Source organism: Ctenocephalides felis, unplaced genomic scaffold (genome assembly GCF_003426905.1).
Source record: "Ctenocephalides felis isolate EL2017-DRISC unplaced genomic scaffold, ASM342690v1 CF-g0.4_SCAFFOLD_00845, whole genome shotgun sequence".
NCBI lineage: Eukaryota > Metazoa > Arthropoda > Insecta > Siphonaptera > Pulicidae > Ctenocephalides > Ctenocephalides felis.
This window is the reverse complement of record NW_020536999.1, coordinates 36,957,350-36,980,850: the sequence shown is the minus strand read 5'-3', so window position 1 is coordinate 36,980,850 and position 23,501 is coordinate 36,957,350. Positions and strand designations below refer to the sequence as shown.

The 23,501-nt window shown below is 28.2% G+C and overlaps 1 protein-coding gene across 1 annotated transcript in view; it reads right to left on the bottom strand.

Moving 5' to 3' along the window:
* The window catches only part of LOC113382998, a 186,768-nt gene extending 164,026 nt beyond the window's left edge, over positions 1-22,742 (bottom strand). Inside the window, exon 1 of the mRNA XM_026621257.1 lies at positions 22,633-22,742. Within this exon, the coding sequence (XP_026477042.1) occupies positions 22,633-22,729 (97 nt within the window). The 5' untranslated portion in view covers positions 22,730-22,742. The remainder of the gene's footprint in view (positions 1-22,632) is intronic.
* Between the last annotated feature and the right edge of the window lie 759 nt (positions 22,743-23,501).

The following is a 23,501-nucleotide window of genomic DNA, read 5'->3' as shown; positions in this document are numbered from 1 at the left end:
CGAAACCGCTAGACCTGCCTTTATGAAAATTTGATCGGTTCTTCACCAATGTCAATACAAGTAAAATGTTTTTTGAATTATTAAAATTGGACGTTCCGTTCTCTTAAAAACTGAGTTACCGTTTTCGGCACTTTTTGCCCCGTATCTTCGGAACGGCTAGACCTGACTTCACCAAAAACTAACCAGCACGTCTCCCTATCAATACGAATCGAAAGTTTTTTTAATTATTCAAATCGGTTGATCGGTGTTCCCGAAATCGTCGACGAAAATTTGTATCCGCGCATACATACACACACGCACACACACACACACACACACACATACATCCATTTTTTCTAAAGTATGCCAAAATATTCAGAAACCTCTGAAATGTAAAAATATATAAAAATTTTCATTTTCGTTTTTTTTGCGATTACTATAACTTGCCCTACGGGAAGTTAATTATAATTTATAAGATAGCACTTAATTATATATATATATACACGCATATACACTAGCTAGCCCGCAAACGTTTAGCCATTAGTGCAAAGGATAGTTACAATTGATGTTATACCCACGCATGCCACGTATAAATGTTCGTGGAACATATCAATAGCCATTGTAAGTGTCTGATTTGAAACTGATATCATTTAGCTTGAATTGGCACTTTTAAGGTTTTTATTTAATATCACCCAGCTTTCTTTAATTTATTATTTTTTTAACTGCAGAACAAAATCCGACTATTCATTTCAGAATTAGTTTATGGCATAAATCGCAAATAGAATGCAATTTAAAAAAATTATAGCTTTGCCGTAGGTTTTTATGGTCGCTAGTTCCCTCTCAACAAATGTTGTTAACGCCTCACTCCCAACCCTGGTCTAATTATAGATTTTATTACTTTCATACAGGATAGCAGCAATAAACCGTAATTCTTTATTATACAAATTCAAATTAATCCATATTATTGTCATGCATCCTGTCCCTAAATATATCATCCTGCAATTAATCTATATTTCTAAAAGACACTGATCACCTGTTCTCAGGTTCAATTCCACGTACCATAGAATCACCGGTTAACACCTGATTGGTCAAAAATGTAACGGGATGTCGCTTGAACCCACAAAAACGGGCCAATCAGAAAAGATCATATAGAATTGTAAAATCTTTATAATTTAGTGTTAAATCAAATATCATCTAACTACCATCAGTCTTAAATCAACACTCAAAGTAGTAATATCTCAATTTTCATCTGACAAACTTAAGTATTAATTCAAACTTCAACAAAGTAACATATCTATAAATCTTAATATTTAAATATACAACAATTACACTATGTATCATTTTTAATGGGTCTGATATAGCCATTATTTAAATATAGCTGGTCCTTCAAAAATATAAATAAAGTGCAAGTGTAATTTTTAATAGAGTTCAGCGGCAGCATCTCGGTGGATCACAAATTTCTAAACATTTTTGCAATCTATCTCGTTACAACATACTTTTGGTCCATTCAAACCGGATGGTTAAACAGTGAGCAACTGTTTTGCGTTTAGTTGTTAATATTCAATTTCTACTTTTGTTGTGCTAAAATTGCTGTTTCTACCATTCAAAAATTTAGTTCTTGTAGACATAAGATAATCCAGCGTATCTGTGATTATACAAAAATCTATAAATAATTTGACGCATCTAGCTTTATCGATGGTAACTCTGTTGTCCAAATATTTAGGAACTTTAAAGCTCAGAAAAATATTGATCAAAGTTCAATGAAAAACGTTCCCAAATAAAGACAATAAATGATCAGTTATAGAGCTATATAAAATTGATGATTTTGTACTTACTGATGAATTTGTAATATTGAAAATTACAGACATTCCGAAATTTGAATGTAATAATAATCGAATGATGCTACATAAGTAAAACCATTTGCGAGATTTAAAATAAAATTGGCATATTTTCAAAACGACTGCCGTACCTGTTTTCATATTTATTTGAATCAACTTGATAAATACTTGTTACTAAATGTAACCAGTTTCTAATAACGATAATACGTATATATTATTTTATAAAACAAGATGATAAACTCAATTCGAATATTTTTTTGTGAATCATTTGGTAGTATTTGACTGACTTGCCGAAATTAAATCCGAACACTTTAAATAATAATTTGATTGGTTTCTAAATACGTAAGAGTTAATAGAATCATAATGTTTATAACAATAAAATGTTTATAGTATTAATATTTTTTATGTGAGATATCCAATGAAAAATAAATATTTATCCAAAGTATACCATGCGATAGAATTTCAATATGAAATCAGCAAATATAGAATTATCATATAAATGAAATATTTCTAGAAAAGTGATACATGTGACTGAAAGCAAAGCGAGACGTATGAAATAAAAATCCGTTCAATTACTTCAACATTTAATAAAAAAAATAATGATCAATTTCTCTCAGCTCGTACAATGACATATTCCTCCTCCGACGCCGTGCCGTCTGAGACTTCTTCGTCTCACCATATTACATCAAACAAATGTGATACGAATGATTGATCATTTCGAACGATGCACATCTGTTGAGCAAGTGTTCCAGCCACGTATGTCAAGGGACAGGGCAATATGTTCGCGTTTATCCATTTACATGGAACTACGTTTTGGCCATAGTCGTATATACTGCGCCTTGAGGTTGTACGTACGAGTACCTCTTCAATATTGTCTCTATTTGAAACGTAGGTACGTTATAGAGTGGATGTATACGGAAACGCAATGCGCTCGTACTAGATATATATCATACATGGAACTTGTTAGTGCCGTCGGTATCCCTGAGGTGTCGTGGCTTTGCTAACCATCGTTCCGGGTCCAAGTAATATTACGCTGCATTTGCATGCTAGTGCATTTTTGGCATTGGAAACATTTCGTTGAGAAACAAACATTTGGGAATTGCAATACGCTGTATTAATAGAAATATTGCAATGGATCAAGTGATTGAGTTTTATACCGGAATATATAAATTTTTACTATATGAATGTTAATTTAACAACAGTCAAAAAAATGTTAGTCATTATGTGGAAGCAAATAGAATAATCAGTTTATATAATAAGAAAGCATTTTATAACATAATAAATAAAAAAAGCTCATATTTTCAAATTTATTGAATCAAACAAATATTGAATCCGTATATTTTCTAAAATAAAGTGCATTCTGTTTATTTGAAATATATCTGGTAATATAAGTACTATAAAATATAAAATGAACGGTTTGCGGTAAATAAATAATTCCATATAAAACTTTTCAAAATGAGGTTTGAAAAATCTAATCCTGCTGTATGAAAATATATACGTCATCAAAATAATAATAACCCTGAAAAGAAAAAATACTTTTTTTCAATATAGTTATCGATTTTAACATTTTTTTGTAATATATAAAAATTTATAAATGGTTGGTATCTAATGTATAGTTGCAAGAGAAAAATAACGTGAAAATACAAATTTTCATCAATTTTTTTAAAAAATTAATTAATATCCGAAATTTGATTGAACATCGTTTGTAAAAGTAGTTTAATTGTCATATTTTAATCGTTATATACTATGAATGCTATAGCATCCGAGTTAGGTATTATGCTTCTATTTTGTGCTTGCACAAACTAACTTGTGACTACTGTGATAAGATAATACAAAAATACCTGGAAAATCAGACATCGACTTCAGAGGTATAATAATAACGAAAAACGTAAGGTTATATAAAATTAAATTCAAAATAATATACTATTCTGAATTGAAATAAAAATGAAGGCTGTAGCATTTACGTCTGCGAACGTGCTAATGGTTTAGTTTAAATTTAGCAATAAGTTTTTCGTATTTTATATTTGTTGCAGTATCAATATATTTAATGCAAAAAATATATTGAAAATGTATTCAATTTTGAGTCATAAGCCCTTAGAGCAATGCTTTTACTCTGAAACAAAAAATAAATAATAAAAATTTGTGCAAAAAATAGATCACAAAATATTCATTTGAATTATTTAGAAAAGAAATTTGACAATTTTATATTTTTATAATTCAATATTGCATGTAGTTATATATGCTCTTATAAAATATCCAATTAGGCGGGATGATCATTTACTTCGACGTAACAGAGTTTCTATATCTCAAAAGCTCCAATACTCTGCATTCACTGTAATTTTCAGTACGAATATGGGTAAAAATTAAATACGCTTCATCGAATATCTACGTAGCTTTCAAGCCTCTGATGTAATTCAGATGATGAAAGCGAAAATGTTGTTGATCATCAAAGAAATTACCATGTTCTTCTTGTAGCTTGTTTATCGGCAATATATACTAAACTTAGAGATATATAAATACGTGTACACAAAATTCAGTATAAACATGCAAGAGTATTTTATGTATTTATCTTTATTCACAAATCGTAGAAAATGTATCATTATATTAAATCAACCACAGCTTTAACATTAATTTTAGAGAGCGGTTTTGTTGATGGCCTAATACTATATTCTAATTTAACTTTTACGCAAATATGTGTTGCATGCAGTTTTATATCAGCATATTTTTTACAATTCTGCTGAAGCTACCAGCGTCAAAAACTTGCTGACATTTGAGCAAATATGTCGACTATTCCATCTGGTTCTATAATAAAACACGCAGAAGAAAAACTATATGAATATAGTTACGGAAGTTTTTGATACTATGCATTGACCTAAAAAGTTACCGTAGAAAAAAAGCAGTATGTTTCCAAACAACATCTGGGATTTAGAATGAATATTAAAATTTTAGAAATGACCATACAACAGCTCATCAATTATTATATTATATTTTCGGGGTTTCAAAACAGTTCAATATTTTAACACAAACACTATTGAATATGGTCATATAAGGAGGATTATAAATATTGCGTATTATAGAAGTTTTTAAATAGTCAGTCTAAGAAAGTCAACATTTCTTGTAACCTCTCACATTATAAAGTTGATGTCATATGCAACTCTTTGTTAAAATATGATTTTTGTAAATTCAACAAATCTTTTAAAAAAAATCTAACTAATTTTCAGATTTAATTATATTTGAAACTAGTTTAGAAAAATATTAATAACTTCTGATCCATATATTTTTATCATCCCAGATGCTAAGTTCCTGATCATGTTTAATTTATTTCGATGTTCAATACGATATTAAAAACACATTGAAATTATTGTAAATACAATTATAATTTTTAATTAATATAAAATAAACACATAAAGTTATAATTAAAGTGTTTACAAATTCCGAATTGTTTGAGACCAAAATTGCAAAAAATATTCATGTATGACTATATGTATTATATGAAGATTATAAAAGGCCATCGGATAAAATTGGATATAGACACGGTGTTGATTAGTTTCTGTAGGCCTAGCCGTTTTTCCATAAGTGTCCAGTAAAAAAGTGTAAAATTTTTCGACTACAATTAGACAGAACAGAAAAAACTATTCGGAAAATAGCATTTGGAAATTGCAGTGGTTAGTATTGCTAAAAATCGACCGAGCCATTTATCTTGAAATGTTAAAAAATCTATTTTGATAATTTTGATCTATTTATGATTAGAGTGTGTGGTTTGAACTAAACTAACATACTAACCTATTACAGACCTACGAAAAGTGGTTGAATTATAAAAATCTTTGAATTTTGAAACAATTAGCTGCGTCAAAATCACAAAGAAGTATCAGTAAAACACATATCTGGAAGTTCTAAAAACTTGCCTGAGTGCTACTTACACTTAATTATTAATCATTTATTGAGGTATACAAGTTATAAAAGCTGAGGAGTATTTTTTTTCCCGAATATATAAAATATAAAATAAATGCTATATAAAAATTTATTGGCGGTTTCCAGAAGTCTTTTTTGTTAAGATATTGTAGGAATAAAGTACTTTGGAATTATTTAAACTAAAAGCAAAATAATTAAACAAGCGTGACAATTATTTAACAAATTACAAGGATTTGTCAAGATTAAATAGTAGTGGAATGCAAATTAGTATAGCAATTAGGCAGAATGATTGAACACAACTCGCTATTTGCCAGAAGGTTAGTCTAATGCGAAGAGTACAGACTAAAGTTTCGCACGTACGGATGGAACAACAAAAGGAGAAAATACATCACATAGTTGAGCGCGGTTTCAGCAACGAACCAACTACACGAAGTAACAAAACAAAGAGAATATCTGTTCCAGTAAGCACGTGCCTTAGCAAGATGAGCGAAATATTAATTAATCTCAACTTTTAATAAACGTGCATTGAAGTTAATAACAAACAAAAGAACGATGAAACACAGTTGCAAATTTATTCTGCCCTAGTTTGACCTATGTGCAGTAATAAAGATAATCCTTTGCAAGTTCAATAGAATCTTTCTTTTTTGTATACTACTGACAAAATACTGTTGACTAAAATCATCACGGTGAGAGAATTGCTCTACGTTTCCAGAAGTATTTTTTTTTTTTTAATTTTTATTTTCAATAGCAATCAGAACACATGGCAATTCTATGAGCTATTTGGCTTATGTCATTCACTCGCACACATACACACACACTTTCAAACACACATATAAATTAAACTGATAAAAATTATATTGTTAGTTAATCACTTCAATAAGTGATTCTACTATTCTGTTCATATAAGGCTGTGATAGTTCTAAGGTTCCCCCATATTATCTTTGGACAGCTTTATCCAGAAGTTTTATTATAAATTTGATAACAAAAATTACAAACAATCAAAAGCGTTTTTTTTTTAAAGATAATTAACTAAGAACTTTTGGAAACTTGTCTTTATCCTAAAACTTTGGAAGATGTACTCAATACAATTAAATAAAAAAAAATTATGAACAATCAAATCTTTTTTAATTTAACTATAGAACTTTAGCAAACTTGCCTTTATCCTGAAAAGTTGGAAGATGTATATACACGTTGCCCCAGACATTGACGTCAAGCCGTAAAGGAAGGATAATATTGACCTTAACTGTTTTGAAAAAAAAAATAGAAAATAAAATTGTTTCACGTTATTGGGAAATTATAAGTTTTTAAGTGCAACTTAGAATTTTGGTAAAATTATGTGTCTAACATTAACCAATTTTGTTCATTTAAATTTTAGAACCGTAACCCTGAATAACAATTTTAGAACAACAGTAAAAAATAACATAATTGCGCCATATATTCAAAACTTCGTTGAACTATGATTTTAAAATTGTCAATATTGGTCAAATATTAAAGACCCTCCATTGAAAAAAAATGCACTAAATCGTGTTAGTAAGTTACATCAAAGTAGGTGCATTTAATCAGGATTGTAAGATGGTAAAATACTTGATTGATTCATAATCAAAAATGCAAGAAAAGAAATAAGATCTGAATGTCCATAAGAAACTTCTCGTACGATAAGTTAAAGTAATCGCATGAAAAATTTCGCTTATATCAAACAATTTGAATTATTCAAATAGCATTCGATTTCTATTGATCAGGAGAATTGCTGATTAATTTTTGGCAAAAGTTGGTCTAGCCGATTCGAAGATGTGGAGCAAAGAGTACAGATAATGGAAATCAAGTTTGTGAACGAGCAAAGTATAAGTAAAGTTTTTGCAAAGGCAGGTCTAGCAGTTTCGGAGATTCAGAAAAAAACGTTAGAAAAAGATGATCTTGTAATTTAAATGAACCGATATTAATGGGTATCATAAAATTTTCAGCAAAGAAATTATACGATTCCATTTTAAATAAACATTATTGTGTTCATTACATCGAGTTTACATTCAATGTGCTTACTCTATATTATTGACAATAATGAATATATTTGTATCACATTTACTCAATTTGCAAATACTTTTTAAATAAGATGCATATCATATTTTTGCATTAAATGCAAATAATTTTTAAATATTAAATTATGATTGGTTAAATTATTAAGCTACAATACATTTAATTATAATTTAAGGTGCACAACTAGTGTAACCGCATAAAAAAAGTGATTTTTGGGAATTTATATTAAAAAAACTAATCTATCAATTATTTTAAAATTTTAGGAGTATATTTATACATTTAGGAATACATTTATACATTTAGAAATACACAGTGAAATTTAAAAAAATATATATATATTTTTGAAGTTATCGTCGATCTCCAACGGCGCGACAAAAAAAAGGCCCTTAACTGCTGCAGTGATTCCGGCCTTCTACGTAGATGAAAGCAAAAAAAAAAAAAATCTTGTTAAACTAGATAATATTTTCTGTAAAATAAACTACGATAAAAAAAATCAAAAATTGACAAAATTGCGGCGTTTTTTAAAAAAAGTCGAGTTTTACCCAAAAATTTGGTCGTTTTTCAACTGCCAAAATTCTATTTTTGATCCGATCAAAAAATTGATAGTTCATTTTACGGAGAACTATATATAGAACATGTAAAAAAAATTGATAGGGATCAGATCATTTGTTTTTGAGTAATCACTGCAGCAAATTCGGAAAACGCCTTTAAAGATAAAATGATTTTTTTGAAATTTCACACTAGTTGTGCCCCTTAAAATGCCAAGTAACCTATTCTTTCATATAGCAACAGTATAAATATCTCAACTAATATTCTTAACCATCAGCTTTGTATTTTTTGCAATTAATATCTAAATATATAATATTCGGAATATTTATAAGGCACACCTTTGATATTTGAAATACAATACTATCCACTCCCCATTGAGTTTTAATATTTCGATATCAAATGGCACGTACTGCCAAATTGTTTTGTTATGAACCGCATATACAAATTCGAGAAAAAAGCGTACAACGATGCTGAATATATTTATTCCGAGACCAGAGAGATAGAGGATGGGCGTCTGTTGGATTAGAGGCTTTATTACATCGAGTTTATATTTTGTTTTCTCTTTTGCTTGCGCCACAGTTCGTTGGGTATCCGTCCGCTGTGAAGAGATACTTTCCCATTTCGCGAAAAGGTCGTCCGGGTTGTCGGAACTCGATTTTTAAATCCATCCGTTTAGAATATTAAACATAAGTGCATGTAGAATTGGTTAATTTATTTGTAGTCTCAAAGGTAACCGATCGTTATTTTTTTGACTAATAATTAAGACCAAAAATCTATTTTGTTATGTTTTGATAAAACCAATAAACATCACTCTTGCTATTTTTAAGGCATGTTCATAGAATTTTCAAAGAAATTTATTAAAATTCTAATTGGGAATTATGAAAACCAATTGATTATTTTACATTGTAAATAAATTTTAAAAATGTGGCCAAAGAGGGGACAAATGGTGGCGCAATATTCAAATCATGGTCCTCATATGGCTTATTGGTTTGACATGGATAAATGTTAACGGCATAAGGCCCACATAAAAAACAATATTGTGCCAAGATTGATCTCTACTTGGGTTAAATAGAGAAACAAAAAATCAAAATATGGGCTGAATTTTATTCAATAAATAAATCATTAACTTCATCAAGAACTATAACAAACATCTTATGTTTTATTTATCACTATTTAATTCTAAAATCTACACAAAAAATCGTTCTAAATTAAAAATACAATTCTTCATTCTTTGAATTAAACAGTAATCAGATAAATATGAGTGCTCAGAAATCATTTAAATAGGGCCCAGATGCTACCCAATGTTTTACATATCATAATTTAATTTTAAAGAATATATTCCACTTAAACAATGGGAAAGACAAAAAAAAAATATTTTACATGCAAGGTCTGCTCTGCAAACTATTTATTAATACAACATTATTAAAAATTTTTTTTGTACAAAACTCAGTACTAGCACACACATTTTTTATGGACTGAATGAAATATATTTGTATATGAGGCAAGATCTACAGAACAATACATCAAACACAAATTGAAGAAAATTAAAAACAATCTTTATTAAATCCATACGTTAGACATACTCGTATTGTATGTCATCTTAAGTCAACTAGAAATTGAAAAAAAAAATAGAATAAAAACTAGTAAAATAATTACCACAATGTTATGTTTTCTTAATTCTAATTACTTATGTTTTACTGTTTTGTTTATTTCATTCTGTTTTTCATGTAATGATTATTTAGGATAACAAAAAAAAGTATGAAAATGAAGATTTTAAAAACTTCTTCAGTTTTTGATTGATGTATCGTCCCGAAGATTTTTTCTTACACATCTTTTTGCAATGTTGTAAAGACACACACACACACACACGTATATATATATATATGTGTGTGCGTGTGTGTGGGGTGTATAAACTAACTGTTACATAAAATCGTAATAAATTAATACAGAGAATTAAAATCCTCATTTTACACCACCCCATTATCATGCGGGAAAGTTTGCGATAAATATACGCATAGTAACAGAAAATTGCTGGAAAAAGTTCAAATAAATTACAATGTGAACCGAATACACTTGCATTAATTATCCTAATTAAAGGTTATACCCAACTTAAAAACAAAAAGTAAACCGGAACAAATTTCAAACTCTAATTAGAGTAAGTGCTCACGTATCTGTAAATCGCTTGACTAAATAACAGATTAGTTAAATGCAAACCGATATCATTCACGAATATATATATATATATATATATATATATTATATTATATATATAAATGTTCTAAGTTCAACAAAATTTATGATGATCCAACCAACATTTTAAGCTTTTCTTTTAATGAAAATAAATTTCTTGATAAGCTAATGAATCAGACAATAAGAATGATTGCATATTCATCAAAAAAGCTTTGCAAGGTAATTTGAAATTATCATTGAAATGAATTTTAAGTAGAGAATATTCTATCGGCGCCGCCATGATATCATTCTCCTTTTTCTTTCTTTTGATAAGAAAATAATATAAGACGTGACCGAGTGCTAGGCTACATTGTATATTTAATTTTACGGCATAATTTATCGCCTTAAATATTCAGATTTCGAGTCGTCTGAACATGAATAATTCAATCAAGTTTTTATTATCCCGCGACTTTTCAGAACGACGAATGGGATCATTCTATACGAAAGATTATGTAGCACTATCGTAATATGTATAGTTCAGTTGTATCCGAGTAATTTATATCTGCAATGCGCAGAGACACATAAAACATACATGAATATACGTCATACTTTTTATTTTTATTCTAAATTGTGTCGGAATATGAAATATCAGTCAAATAAATAGTAGAGAGCATGGCATTTAATAGTACACAAATTGTATACTCCGATTCGTAATTCGTAATTCATCACTAATTGAGCACCAACGACAAATATATACTGCTACAAATATATATATATATATATATATATATATATATACATATAACACATGTGTTACTGTCTAGCAAATAATATGAAAACAATATTCTTTTGTTAAAACCATATTAATGTTATTAAAGAAATTTTAATTTGCAGTATTTTTGAATGCAGAAAAAAGCATAAACAAAATCATCGATCAATTTCTAATTAAAAATACTTCCACTTAAAAATAAGTGGAAGAGATTTGTTAAAATATTTTGGAAATTTAGATAGGGTAGATAAATAAATAGGTGTTCTTCTCGCATTTGTTAATTCCTATTAAAATATAATCATTATAAATAATATAAACAATATTTTCGTTTTGTGCGAGAAAAATGAAACGAAAAAATCATTTGGTGTAAAAAATATTGGATTTTAAGAAAAAATCAGTTATCGAAATAATATTTGTGTGTGCATATGATTTTTAAAATCGTTCATTTTTTAAATAAAATTTTTGAAAAAACAACTACTTGTTCTCGAATTCGTCGAATAATCTGTGTTTTTAAAACAAAAATAGTTGAAAGTTACTACAAGTTTGGTGAAAAAAAATTATAATTATAGTAAGTGTTACAAACATTTCTGAATGTATGAATCATTTATTTTGTTTTTAGTTAAAATTATATTATAGTTGAATAGTCTTAGAAAAGTAAAGGTACTGTTTTTGACTTCCCACGTTATAGGGTAAGTTATAGTAATCGAAAAAAATTGAAAATAAAAATTTTTATATAACTTTATGTCTCAAAGGTTTTCCTGAAAATTTTGGCATACCTTAGAAAAAAATGATATATGTGTTTGAGCGTGTGTATGTATGTACAGATACAATTTTTTGTCGACGATTTCGAGAACATGGATCAACCAATTTGTATAATTCAATAGACATCTGACCAAGAGGCATGTCCAGCCATTCCGAAGCGGCAAAAAGTGCCAAAAATGGTAATTACAAATCGGACACATTTTATCTGTATTGATGAAATAAAGGACTGATGAAATTTTTGAAAAGACAGGTCTAGCGGTATTGGAGATGCGATAAAAAAATATGAAACAAAATACCATTTGGTGGACATATGCGCATTAAAATATCAGATATTTTATAGATATTTTAGTAATAAGAACACAATTTGTTTACATTTTTATGGGTTCCATATGTTCATCCGCTACACTGCACTTACTTGTTGTTTTAGTTCAACTTTCAGAGTTATTAATAGAGAATTACATAATCCAGCGAGATTACAGAAGTGATCGCATATTAAATATTTTTTGTTATCTAATCTTTTGCCTTATAAAAGTTCATATGTATTTATTTAAATTTATTTCGATGATCTAATTATCAAATTTCATATAAATTTATTTAAAAAAAAGAACAAAAAAACATCTTTTTCTGTCGCGAATTTGCCATTTCGCTGTGTAATCGTGCAAAAATGCGCCGATGATGTACGCGAGTTTGTAATAGTGCTTTTCGGGTATTTCGTAGGCGGATAGTATTTTTTTTTCTACTATGTCCTCCCAGTTCGTTGTAAACGCCTAATGCACGGTCCTCGGATTGTGAATTTCGCCTGCAAACTCATATAACTTATGATATTTTGTTTTGGACTCGAAATGGAACGCGTTAGCGTCGTATTATATCTGTTTAGTACAATGCTAATATCTTTACAATGCAGGAAGGGAAAAAATAGAGCGGGATATACGAGACGGTTTGCGCCGCAAAATCATAGTATATATATACCCATACTATTTATTGTAGATATATATATATATATATATATATATATATATATATATTCTAACAAGATTATGTAATTAGCAATTGTAAGTTTGAATGTAACGGCCAGTGTGAATCAATTGGATATAGATGGTGACAAAACGGTATTAATCATTACTTTAAGGGGGTATTCTACTGTAGAATTTTGAAAAAATCGAAAAAATTTTTTTTTTCAAATTTTCAAAGCTTAGTTATTCAAAAATATGTCATTAAAAGGATTTTTCAAAATTACGATTATTTCCTGAGTTATATCCGTTTTAGTGACGTGGCCTCGGTTCGGGTCCGTCTTGTCTCAAAACTTTGAACGCGTTTTTCTCGGAACTACTTTTTTCGAGCTGGCGGTAAGGATATCTCGAGTTCTAATGAACCGATTCACATCAAATTTGGAGAGGATCTTCTCTATACATTGCTTTATCGCATGGACCTCTCCCAAAACTATAACTTTTCATTTAGTATTTTTAAAAAATTTGGAATTGTTAAAAAAAACATGAAAGAAAAAATATTTTTTTCAAACTGCCGCCATTCAAACAAAAATATTTTTTTTGTCTTATCCAAGGTTCATACGATAGCGACATCTATAATAATTAAGAATCCATCTTTTTTTTATTTTCCGATCACCAGGAGGGTTGGAATCATGCACGCCAGGACACCCTCTTTTTTTTGAGCTCCCACTTTGACTGCTCATAACTTTGTGAATTCTAATTTTTTTTCTTTAATAATTTTTTTATGTAATAATAAAATATCAATAAACAAATGATAAAAAAATCGATAGTAAAAATATTATTTGTTTCCTTTATACAGCGCTTCAAAAACCGGGCAAAATTCATGCTTCTACAGTAGAATACCCCCTTAAAACTGCCTGTAAAGTATTTATAACAATGCATGCTATCATTTAGATTTAATTGTGCTACAAATTATAAAATAAAATTGAATTTAAATTTCCCTAACAAATTAATAATCCTTATTAGTCAATAAGAGTAGGCTATGTATGTTGTGAATGCAAGATGATATATAATACAGAATTAATAGAAAATATTAGTGTTTTTAGTACAATTTTGAAAATGCTAAATGAAGAATTACATCATACAGCGGGATTACTGTAGTGATCACAATGTATAGGTTTAATTATAAATAATTTAAAAATGAATCCTTTCGAATCTTTTGAATTAGAAGATGTAAACATTGCTTGAGTAAACTTGAAGAGCGAACAATATTTTTCCGTGCGTCATCCAAAACATTCACAAGCATAATTAATATTATTAATTGATTATAAATTTATTCGTCTTATCTGATTAATGTCTGATGTTTCAAAATACATATTGTATTTTTAAATATATATATTTTCTATCGATGGTAGTGTATGGGACAGTCAGAACTAATGATAGAATGGTTGAACGGTAGAATCTTTTTTGTAAAATAACTATCAATATTCGTGTATTAATTAAATTTATCAAAAGCAAAAAAAAAATTAATAATTTTTTAAGAAATATTTGCTTTTAAACTTACAATTTGAAGTTACTTTCTGAAAATTGAACTGTGATCTCGAATGTCCCATAATGTTACCTAGCAATAAAATCTATAAAATATTCTACAAAAGACATTTTACATATTTTCAAAGACATAAGCTCATGTTTATGCGGTGCTCGCCGTAACATTCACAAGTGTTTTCAAAAAACATTCGCGTGAAATAAAAATACAAAAATATCATGTTTTAAACTGCTACTTGTTTCCCGGTAGTTTTCTGCAGAATTTGTTATGTTTTTCTCGTGAGTGTAAAAAGTCGAAAAAAAGTACTCGAAGAAGATGCCATGCCTTAATATGCAGCAAGTTGCCATCGCAACAACTTTGTCCATAATCATAGAATTTTATATGAAAAACTTCATAGAAACGGTTAGACTTGTTTATGTTATGTTCAAACTCGAGCTAACATTTACGGTTGGGAAAAGTTAACAGTTGGAAAAATGTTTCTGGCTTATAGTCTGCCTATACTAGAACAAAAACAAATATGTTGCTTGCATATTTATATACATCGACAAGGGTAAATGTCATAGAATACAAGTTGAAATATTTTATACGTTTATTTGCAAACTGACAAATGTGTTTATATTTGCAGTTATTGAAATATGATGAATAAATGAATTGCTCATCTCGGCCTGTCATAAAAAATATCATTTTGGTAATAGTTTGTAATGGTATATATATATATATATATATGTGTGTGTGTGTGTGTGTGTGTTTGTGTATAATAGTTATCTCAATTATTATAACTTTCTAATTATTAATAACGTATTTGAATCTACTTGAGAAAGTTAGGAAAGAATTAGGAATTATCATGTATGTTATGTATAACTGATATTTTAATTATTCTTCAGTCAACAAGTTAATTCTATATCTTTTATATTTTTTATTTTAGTATAATAACATATCTTACAATCGAAAACAAGCATGAATCTGATTTAACAAAATGTTACCGGATATATTTCCGACAGTAAAAATCGCCGAAAAGAAAAATCAAACGTTTCCAATCAGGTACGGCAGACATGTCGTTCTGGCATATGTCGAAAACTTTGTTGATTGAAATTCATTCCGATAAGCTTGTATAGAATGTAATAAAAAATGTTGAAGGATGATGGATAACTTTACTCATAAATATTTAGAATTTTGAACAGAAAAAATAATGCAAAATCCTACAAATATTGTAAAGCAAATTAAAAAAAAAAAACAAAATTAAACAAGTATAAAAATAATTAACTAAACATTTACCTTGGCACAAGTGTACACAATACAAAATAATTTATAAAAATATGTATAATATATAAAATTATAGAAACAGTTATTCCAACTCTGCTGATATTTTTGACGAAACACCAGATCCAGGTTATTTATATATATACATTATCTCTGTAAAACTACACTTAAAAAATTTATTTCTTGCGATGTAGACATTATTTCTTAAAACCTCAATCAAATTAAAAATAAGACATTGAACTTGTTTAACATCTAGTTGCCTTAATTTACACTATGGAGTAAAAATGACAAGATGACAAATTTTTGTAAAGCGGCAAAATAAAACGCAATTCTACAATGATAAATTAGCTTTTAGTAAAGTGTAATAATAACATGTGCCAAGTTTCATAAAATTTGCAGACTCCACTTTTGAGAAGTTTATTTGAGAAATCTGTTTTAATCATATATTAGTATTGAGCCACGCATCAACCTCGCATATCTCAAAAGCTGCTGCATGAACCAATTCAAAATTTTTGTCACAATTGTGGTCAAGTATAATATTATTATGTGCCAAGTTTGATAAAATTTGCAAAATCCGCTCCTGAAAAATTCAATCTGATTTTGGTCATATATTAGTATTGAGCGCGAAGCCAGCCACCCATCAACCTCGCATATCTCGAAATCTGTTGCATGAACCATCTCCAAATTTTTGTCACAATTTTGGTGAAGTATAATATTAATGTGTACTAAGTTTGATAAAATTTGCAAAATCCGCTCTTGAGAAATACAATCTGTTTTAATATTAGTCATATATGAGTATTGAGCGCGTCAGATAATTGCTCGTTTGTCATATGTTATTTGTTGTGATATAATAATTGGTTTGGCTTTCACAATATAATTGCTTAAAATCAAATTGGACCTTTATGCTCCTCCTATTTTATATTGTGATAATAAATTATTTATATTTTGTCAAAAAATATGTTTATATCATAATTTGCAGAATAGCACCATCTACCCTCTATCTACAATCTACCATCTATCTGCATAAAATAATTATGAAAAACAAACATATTTCAATCGTTATAATAAATGTCCAGCTTATCGTTGAAATAATAATTAAGCTGCTTTTAATAAATTTAATACAAATCGCGTTTATTATTTTAAACTGCATTAACATCACAAACATGATTAACGATGCAAATATAAATTAGGTCGAACTGTATGCTGAAATATAATTATAATTTTTTCCTAACAGCGTATAAAATAAAACAATTCGCAATTATATTCCGAACAAACTGCACGTTTGAGGATAAAGTTTATCCCGCAAACAAGAGATACATGTATCAAATATGATACCGCGGCGAAAGTTTTCGCATTAACTACTGATGTGTTTGAGAATTATCTACGCAACGGGAAATTTTCCTATAAAGTAGAACTCTAAAATGCATGCTGTGCTGTTTTATATCCAGGGCAATTATTGTTCTGGAAATTAAAGTTTTTTCTAAATTATTCATATACAAAAACTGGAGCATTCTATTCAGAAAAACTTTGTTTTTATTATTTTTACATTAATAGAAACATATCTATATTCATTAAAAATATGTACACATTCGTGACTAATGTGTAAATTATATTGAACTTTATAATCGTAACTAGTAATTATTTTATATCAAAAACGAATAGAAAATATTTTGATATTGTAACTAATAATTGCAGTTTTTTTTCAATATCCATGACATAGACTAGAAACGTATTGTTTTATATGAAAAAAATACTAACTCAAATGTGCACGATGCTGTTGTATGTTCCCGGCTATTATCGTTGTGAAAGTTTTTTCTGAATTATTCATATAGGAATACTGAAGCAAAAAACGCAAATAAGTCAATAGTTATTTTAAAATATTGAGTACATAACTTTTATATAAAATATTCAAAAAACACATCGACGTTTGCAGAAACCTAGCCATTTTTTTAAAAAATGATTCCAAGACTACATTTTGGAACATGAAAGCCGAAAACTGACTGATGTATCGTTTATTAAAATTAATTGAACCAAAAATTCTGAATTAAGCACAATAAAAAATATTTTCAGTAAGTATAAAAATGCTTAAATGCGCAATTGTGCGTAAATTCAGCGACGAACTGTAATCTAAACTTGATCTATTTCTCATCACGTGTAATTTTTATGACGACAGAAATTACTAGAACTTATTACTTATTAATGTCCAACGTTTTACTAAATTATTTATTCTAATAAATAATAATTGATAAATCATTATAGCAATCGTGCACAACACTATAAACTATGTTTATATATTAGTATAAAGTTTTATTTGAAATGTACAGTAGATTATTGTAAAAATTATTTTTTTATATTACATTTTGGCAAAATATGTATATTATAAGTATTTAATCATATTGAGCATTTTTGTCGAGAGATAAAACAAAAAAATATATATTTTTATTTTGTCTCTAAATATTATTATTATCCTGAGCTGACGTCGGTATTGAATAGAAATAAGAACATTAAAGTAAAATATAAGTTAACAAAAACAGTGTAATTAATATCAAACAATCATTTAAAAAAAAACTTATCACTTTATAGTTTCATTATAAATTTATCTCGAAAGCAAAACAAACGTGTATCAAATATGATGATACACTGACGAAAGTTTTCGCATTAAATATTAATATGTTTGAGAGTTATCTACGCAACAGGCAAATTTCCTATAAATTGGAACTCTAAAATGCACGCTGTGCAGTATCATATTTAAAGGAATTATTGTTGTGAAAATCTAACTTTTTGTTCAGTTATTCATAGACAGAAACTGGAGCATTTTAATTCTAATAACTTCTTATTTTATATCGTTTTCTATTTTTGGAAATAATTTAGTACAATGTTCCAACTTTGCTTATTAATTATGGTTTCAATCAAAATGTATATTGATACTAAGTATTCAATCATTTAAACTAAATAGTATATACTAACAATAAGAATTATTCTTAACAACGTTTTGAATTTTCAGAATTGAATTATAACAGAACCACTAAATATATCAAAACATCTAATGCAGTTTAACCTAAATATTAGGAATATTCTTTAAATAATTTACTAAATCTGTATTGTTTTTTTTTCAATATTTTTGTCACTATTGGTCAAAAAACGATTTTTGTAATAGAATATATATATATATAATAATAACGTATGCATTATTTAAGCTTTTTAGACAAACATTTTCATTCCCTAAATTAATGAATTTGAATATATTATTCAAATAATATAGGAGTTAATGGAGTAGAATCATGGCAATCAAATAGGCTTCACTTTAACAAAGTATTTTCAATATTTGCAAACTGTAATTTTTTTATTTGGAAAATATCAACCATGAACGGTAAAGTTTTAAAAATAATTTTTATCATCACTAATATTTTCTACAAGAAAAATATGTTTTAGGACAAAAAAACCTACATAATAACAAAATTTCTGATATCTTCATTTTTGAAAATGTTTCAAAAATATACAGTCATAAAATAAAGACAACAAATATTATGACAAAATAAAAATTATTATCTTAAAGATGTACCCTTAAGTAATTTATATTCAAAACCCGTATATAGGCGATTGTATAACATCACATACCAAACTGTTATTACAACACTAAATTGATTCATAAAACAGGTATAATGGCCTAATAGACTTAAGAATTATGGCAATAATGCTTGAACAATGGAAGAAAAAAAACTTTCACGTTTCAATGTTCCTTAATGGCGCAATCGAAACTGAAACGGCCATAGAATTTCGTTTACGATGTCTGGAATCATCGGATTAACTCCCGATCCGTTCTTAGGTCGATAGCATTAAAAAGCAATTCTTTTTTATAAAATAAAATTCGTATTGACAAACCGAATCCCCCTCGAAAGGGCTTCTTAGCAGAGGCAACTTGCAAGATAAATTACATATTACGAAAACTTGATATATTGCGAACGGTGGACTTCTGACAAAAAGATTCATCTATATTTTATATTATGACGTTTATGCTAGCGACATGAGGACTGCGCGTCTGTGGAATATAGACCAGGGCTTTGGGAAAAAAGCTCTAAAACGAAAATACACACAGGGATTCTTAAATCTATGTCAAATTGTAATGAATGATAATTATGCATATTCTTTATTTTAACTTAGAAAGGCTGAAACATTAATTTTTCATTAATAAAAAAAATTTGGAACTTTATATAAAAAATATTATCGAAATGTTATGAGAAGGTCATTAATTATATTGAAGAATAGACAAAATTCATTTATCTATATAATCTATTTTTTTCGTAGCTAAGAGATCGATGCGATCACAATTTCATTCGTATTATACGAGTAGTACGTATATGATTTAGATTTTCAATGAAAAACATTTTTATCAGGATAAAAAATTCCATTGAATAGACAAATTTTAATACAATGGCAATACATAAATATTTGTTAATGAATGAAAAATAATTATTGTATTTTTTTAATGAACACCAATACAAAATATTCTCCAACTTTTAACGCTAAAAGACGATTATTTAATGGTAATAAATAGATAAATTTTATTAGAATGGTAATGCAAAAATAATTGTAATTATTAAAAATAATTATTGCATTTATGAAAATGTAACAACATGAATTAATCCTCATCCTATAATCGAAAAATTTCAATTATTTTATAATTAAAACATTGTTTATATTTGTGGGGATAGGGATTATTTATTATGTATCTAACACACATTATAACAATGATAGACTTTCGAGAAATGTTAAAAATAAGTACAAGCTACAAATTTCATTAACCAAAAATACAAAACAGAAAATTAATTTCACTTTTTTATACACTAACAAATAATTTTTAAATAATAATTAATAATATGTTAAAAATAATTTAGCACAGAGAAGTGTAAATAGAACCACGATGTTTATCAATATATGTCCTGGTTAGGACAAAAAATGACATTAAAAAATGGGCCACTTTGGCCAATGTTCAATAATATTTCGGCCAAATGGTGAGCTAGGGAGTTGAAAATTGGTATATTCAAATTTATGTATAAAATAAAGCAAAATCAATAAAATAGCAGGGTTAGGCCATTTGTTTATGAATGCACGTCCATACCCTTTCGATTTTCTGGAGAAAGTAAGTTTTGACAAAATGATAAATTTTACTCAGGTGCGTTAGATGCATGTGAGAATTGGATTTTTTTGTGGTTTCTAGATAGTACTCGTTTTTAGTAATAACGAGAAAAAATATTCCATACCATGTGCAAATTTCGTTCGAGCCCAGGTTCCCGAGTACTTGGCTAACAAGCGAAAGAGGGTAGGCGAAATGTGTGTGCGAAAAAAATGACAAAATAACCGAGTCGAAATAAAAATTCTGGCATGATATATGAAGTGGCGTGTTTATTCTACCGGCGTGTGCAGTTAATTTCGTTACGAACGCGTGTATCAGGGTAATGTTAACGTCGAGACCTAGTCAAATATATTTTATGCAAAATTATACATAAAATAACGCGAATAATGAATCATATGCGGCGTAATCGTGGGCTGGCTGCGTCATTGAATTATCTTTGAATTTATGAGTGCAATATTTTAAATATGAATGTGTAACTACTGAATTTTGCTAATATTAACAATTCATAAAATACAGTATTTTGAATTAAGCCAATTTACACACTAGTGATTATTCATTATTATCAAATACATTCGATTATAATTTATATTGGTAACGGTTATAATTTTATCTGTGCTATTTGTTTTCATGTATGCATTTAGTTAGCTAGTGAATATAAATTTAATTTCATATATTTTTATTACTAAAGAAGAGTTATTCTAAATGAAACAACGTATTGCACACTGTATACAAGAATTATTACTCATCTTGAAAGAAATTGATGAAGAAATATAATAATATCTACACGACACAATATAACATACTAAATTAAGATTTTTGTAGAGTTCAAATACCTAAATATCCAGTTTTTATATGCGTGAAACATATTTGGAAAATAGTATCTAAAAATAAGCAGTATTACAAGTACTAAATAAAATAGTATCTAAGCACATAATATGTACTTCAAAAAATATGCTGATACGAGTGCAAATAAATGATAGTTCATTAACATTGTTAACAAAAAACAGTAATCTCTATCATACTATTTCAATAGAATATTATACATTATTAAGGGCAAATTATCCGATAATATGGACTCTATATTTCATAGCATTTTTGCGCAAACGCTACGTTACCGTCCTTTTTCTTTCATATAAGTTGGTAATAAAAACTGTCAAAATGTTATGTATTTGCTGTGCAATCAGGCATCTTATACATAAAGCCAAATCTAGAAAACGCCGAAACGTCAAATTTTTTTTTATTATAACTGCATCCTTCTGCATATGCCATAATAACACATACGTGAAGTCAGGTTTTATGTGTTAAACGCCTGATCGCACATAGCGCTTTGACAGTTTTTACTACCAATTCATAAAAAGAAAGGACCGTAACATAGCGTTGTTATAGAATCACGGACTTCAAATTATTTTAAAAATTTCGAAATTGTCTTCTACACTGTTTTTTAGAAAAAATCCGCTAAAACTTACAGACAATTACGAAACTACAATTCCACACCAAATTGCGCTCACCAAAACCCTTAGCTTATATTACACCACTAACTTGACATATCATAACGACATCCATCTGCTCCTGGTTTTGAATGTACCATTTGAATGAAATACTTAATCCCGCACCCCGTACATATTCGAACATATAAAATAATGTCCGAATTGAAAGACAAAGGTCAGGCACATAAAAAATTAATACTCTATGATCTCAGATATTGGGTATTACGAGAGATTAATATATCTTCTTACCGTGACACGTGTATTTCCCAAGGCACAGCGCTGCGCAGAGCGTGATCAGCGCCCTGCAGCGGCGCGCAAGCGGCGTCGGGTGCACAGCGCCGGACATCTCAATGGACGAGCATCACACTACTGTAATAAAAAGAAACAACAAATTATTGTAATTGTTTTTTTAACCTTTTTTAATAAATCGATACATGCACAAGTGCTGATGATAGAGTATCAATGCCATTGATGATATAAATACGGTATAAATGCTATGGAATAAACTTCTACTCATTTATGAAAGCATAAATACAAAAAACACCAAATCTCAGTAAAATATTAAAAGATATTTTGCCATTCATGATATTCGGTATTAACTCAATTTTATTTTAATTTGATTTTTTTATCTCTTGTTTTTCTTTAATAAATCTGTTTCACTTGTGATTGACACATGATTAATGAATAATAAAGGAACCTAGTAATTGCATATTGTAGGATTGTATTATATACATACTGCAGAATAAATTGATTAAAAAAAAATAATGATAAAAATAAATATAAAAAACAATACATTTTAAGTTTATACCTGTATTGTATTGATCAAAAGTTTGTTGCATCAAATAATGTAATATGATCAATATCATATTGATTTTAGTAATGAAATTTATTAAATAATGAAAGAACAACTATGCTGTCACCATCTAAATATGACGTAAAAAGAGTAGTTTGAACACAAAATTTCGCTATATGGAATTTCGGATTCCATATAAAAATATAACTAGTGGTTTCGTCAGTACAAGCAGAAAGTTAGCTCATTTAGCTCTGTATCTCCGAAAAGGATGAACCTGCCTTTGTCAAAAACTAATCAGCACATCCCCCTATCAATAAATATCAAT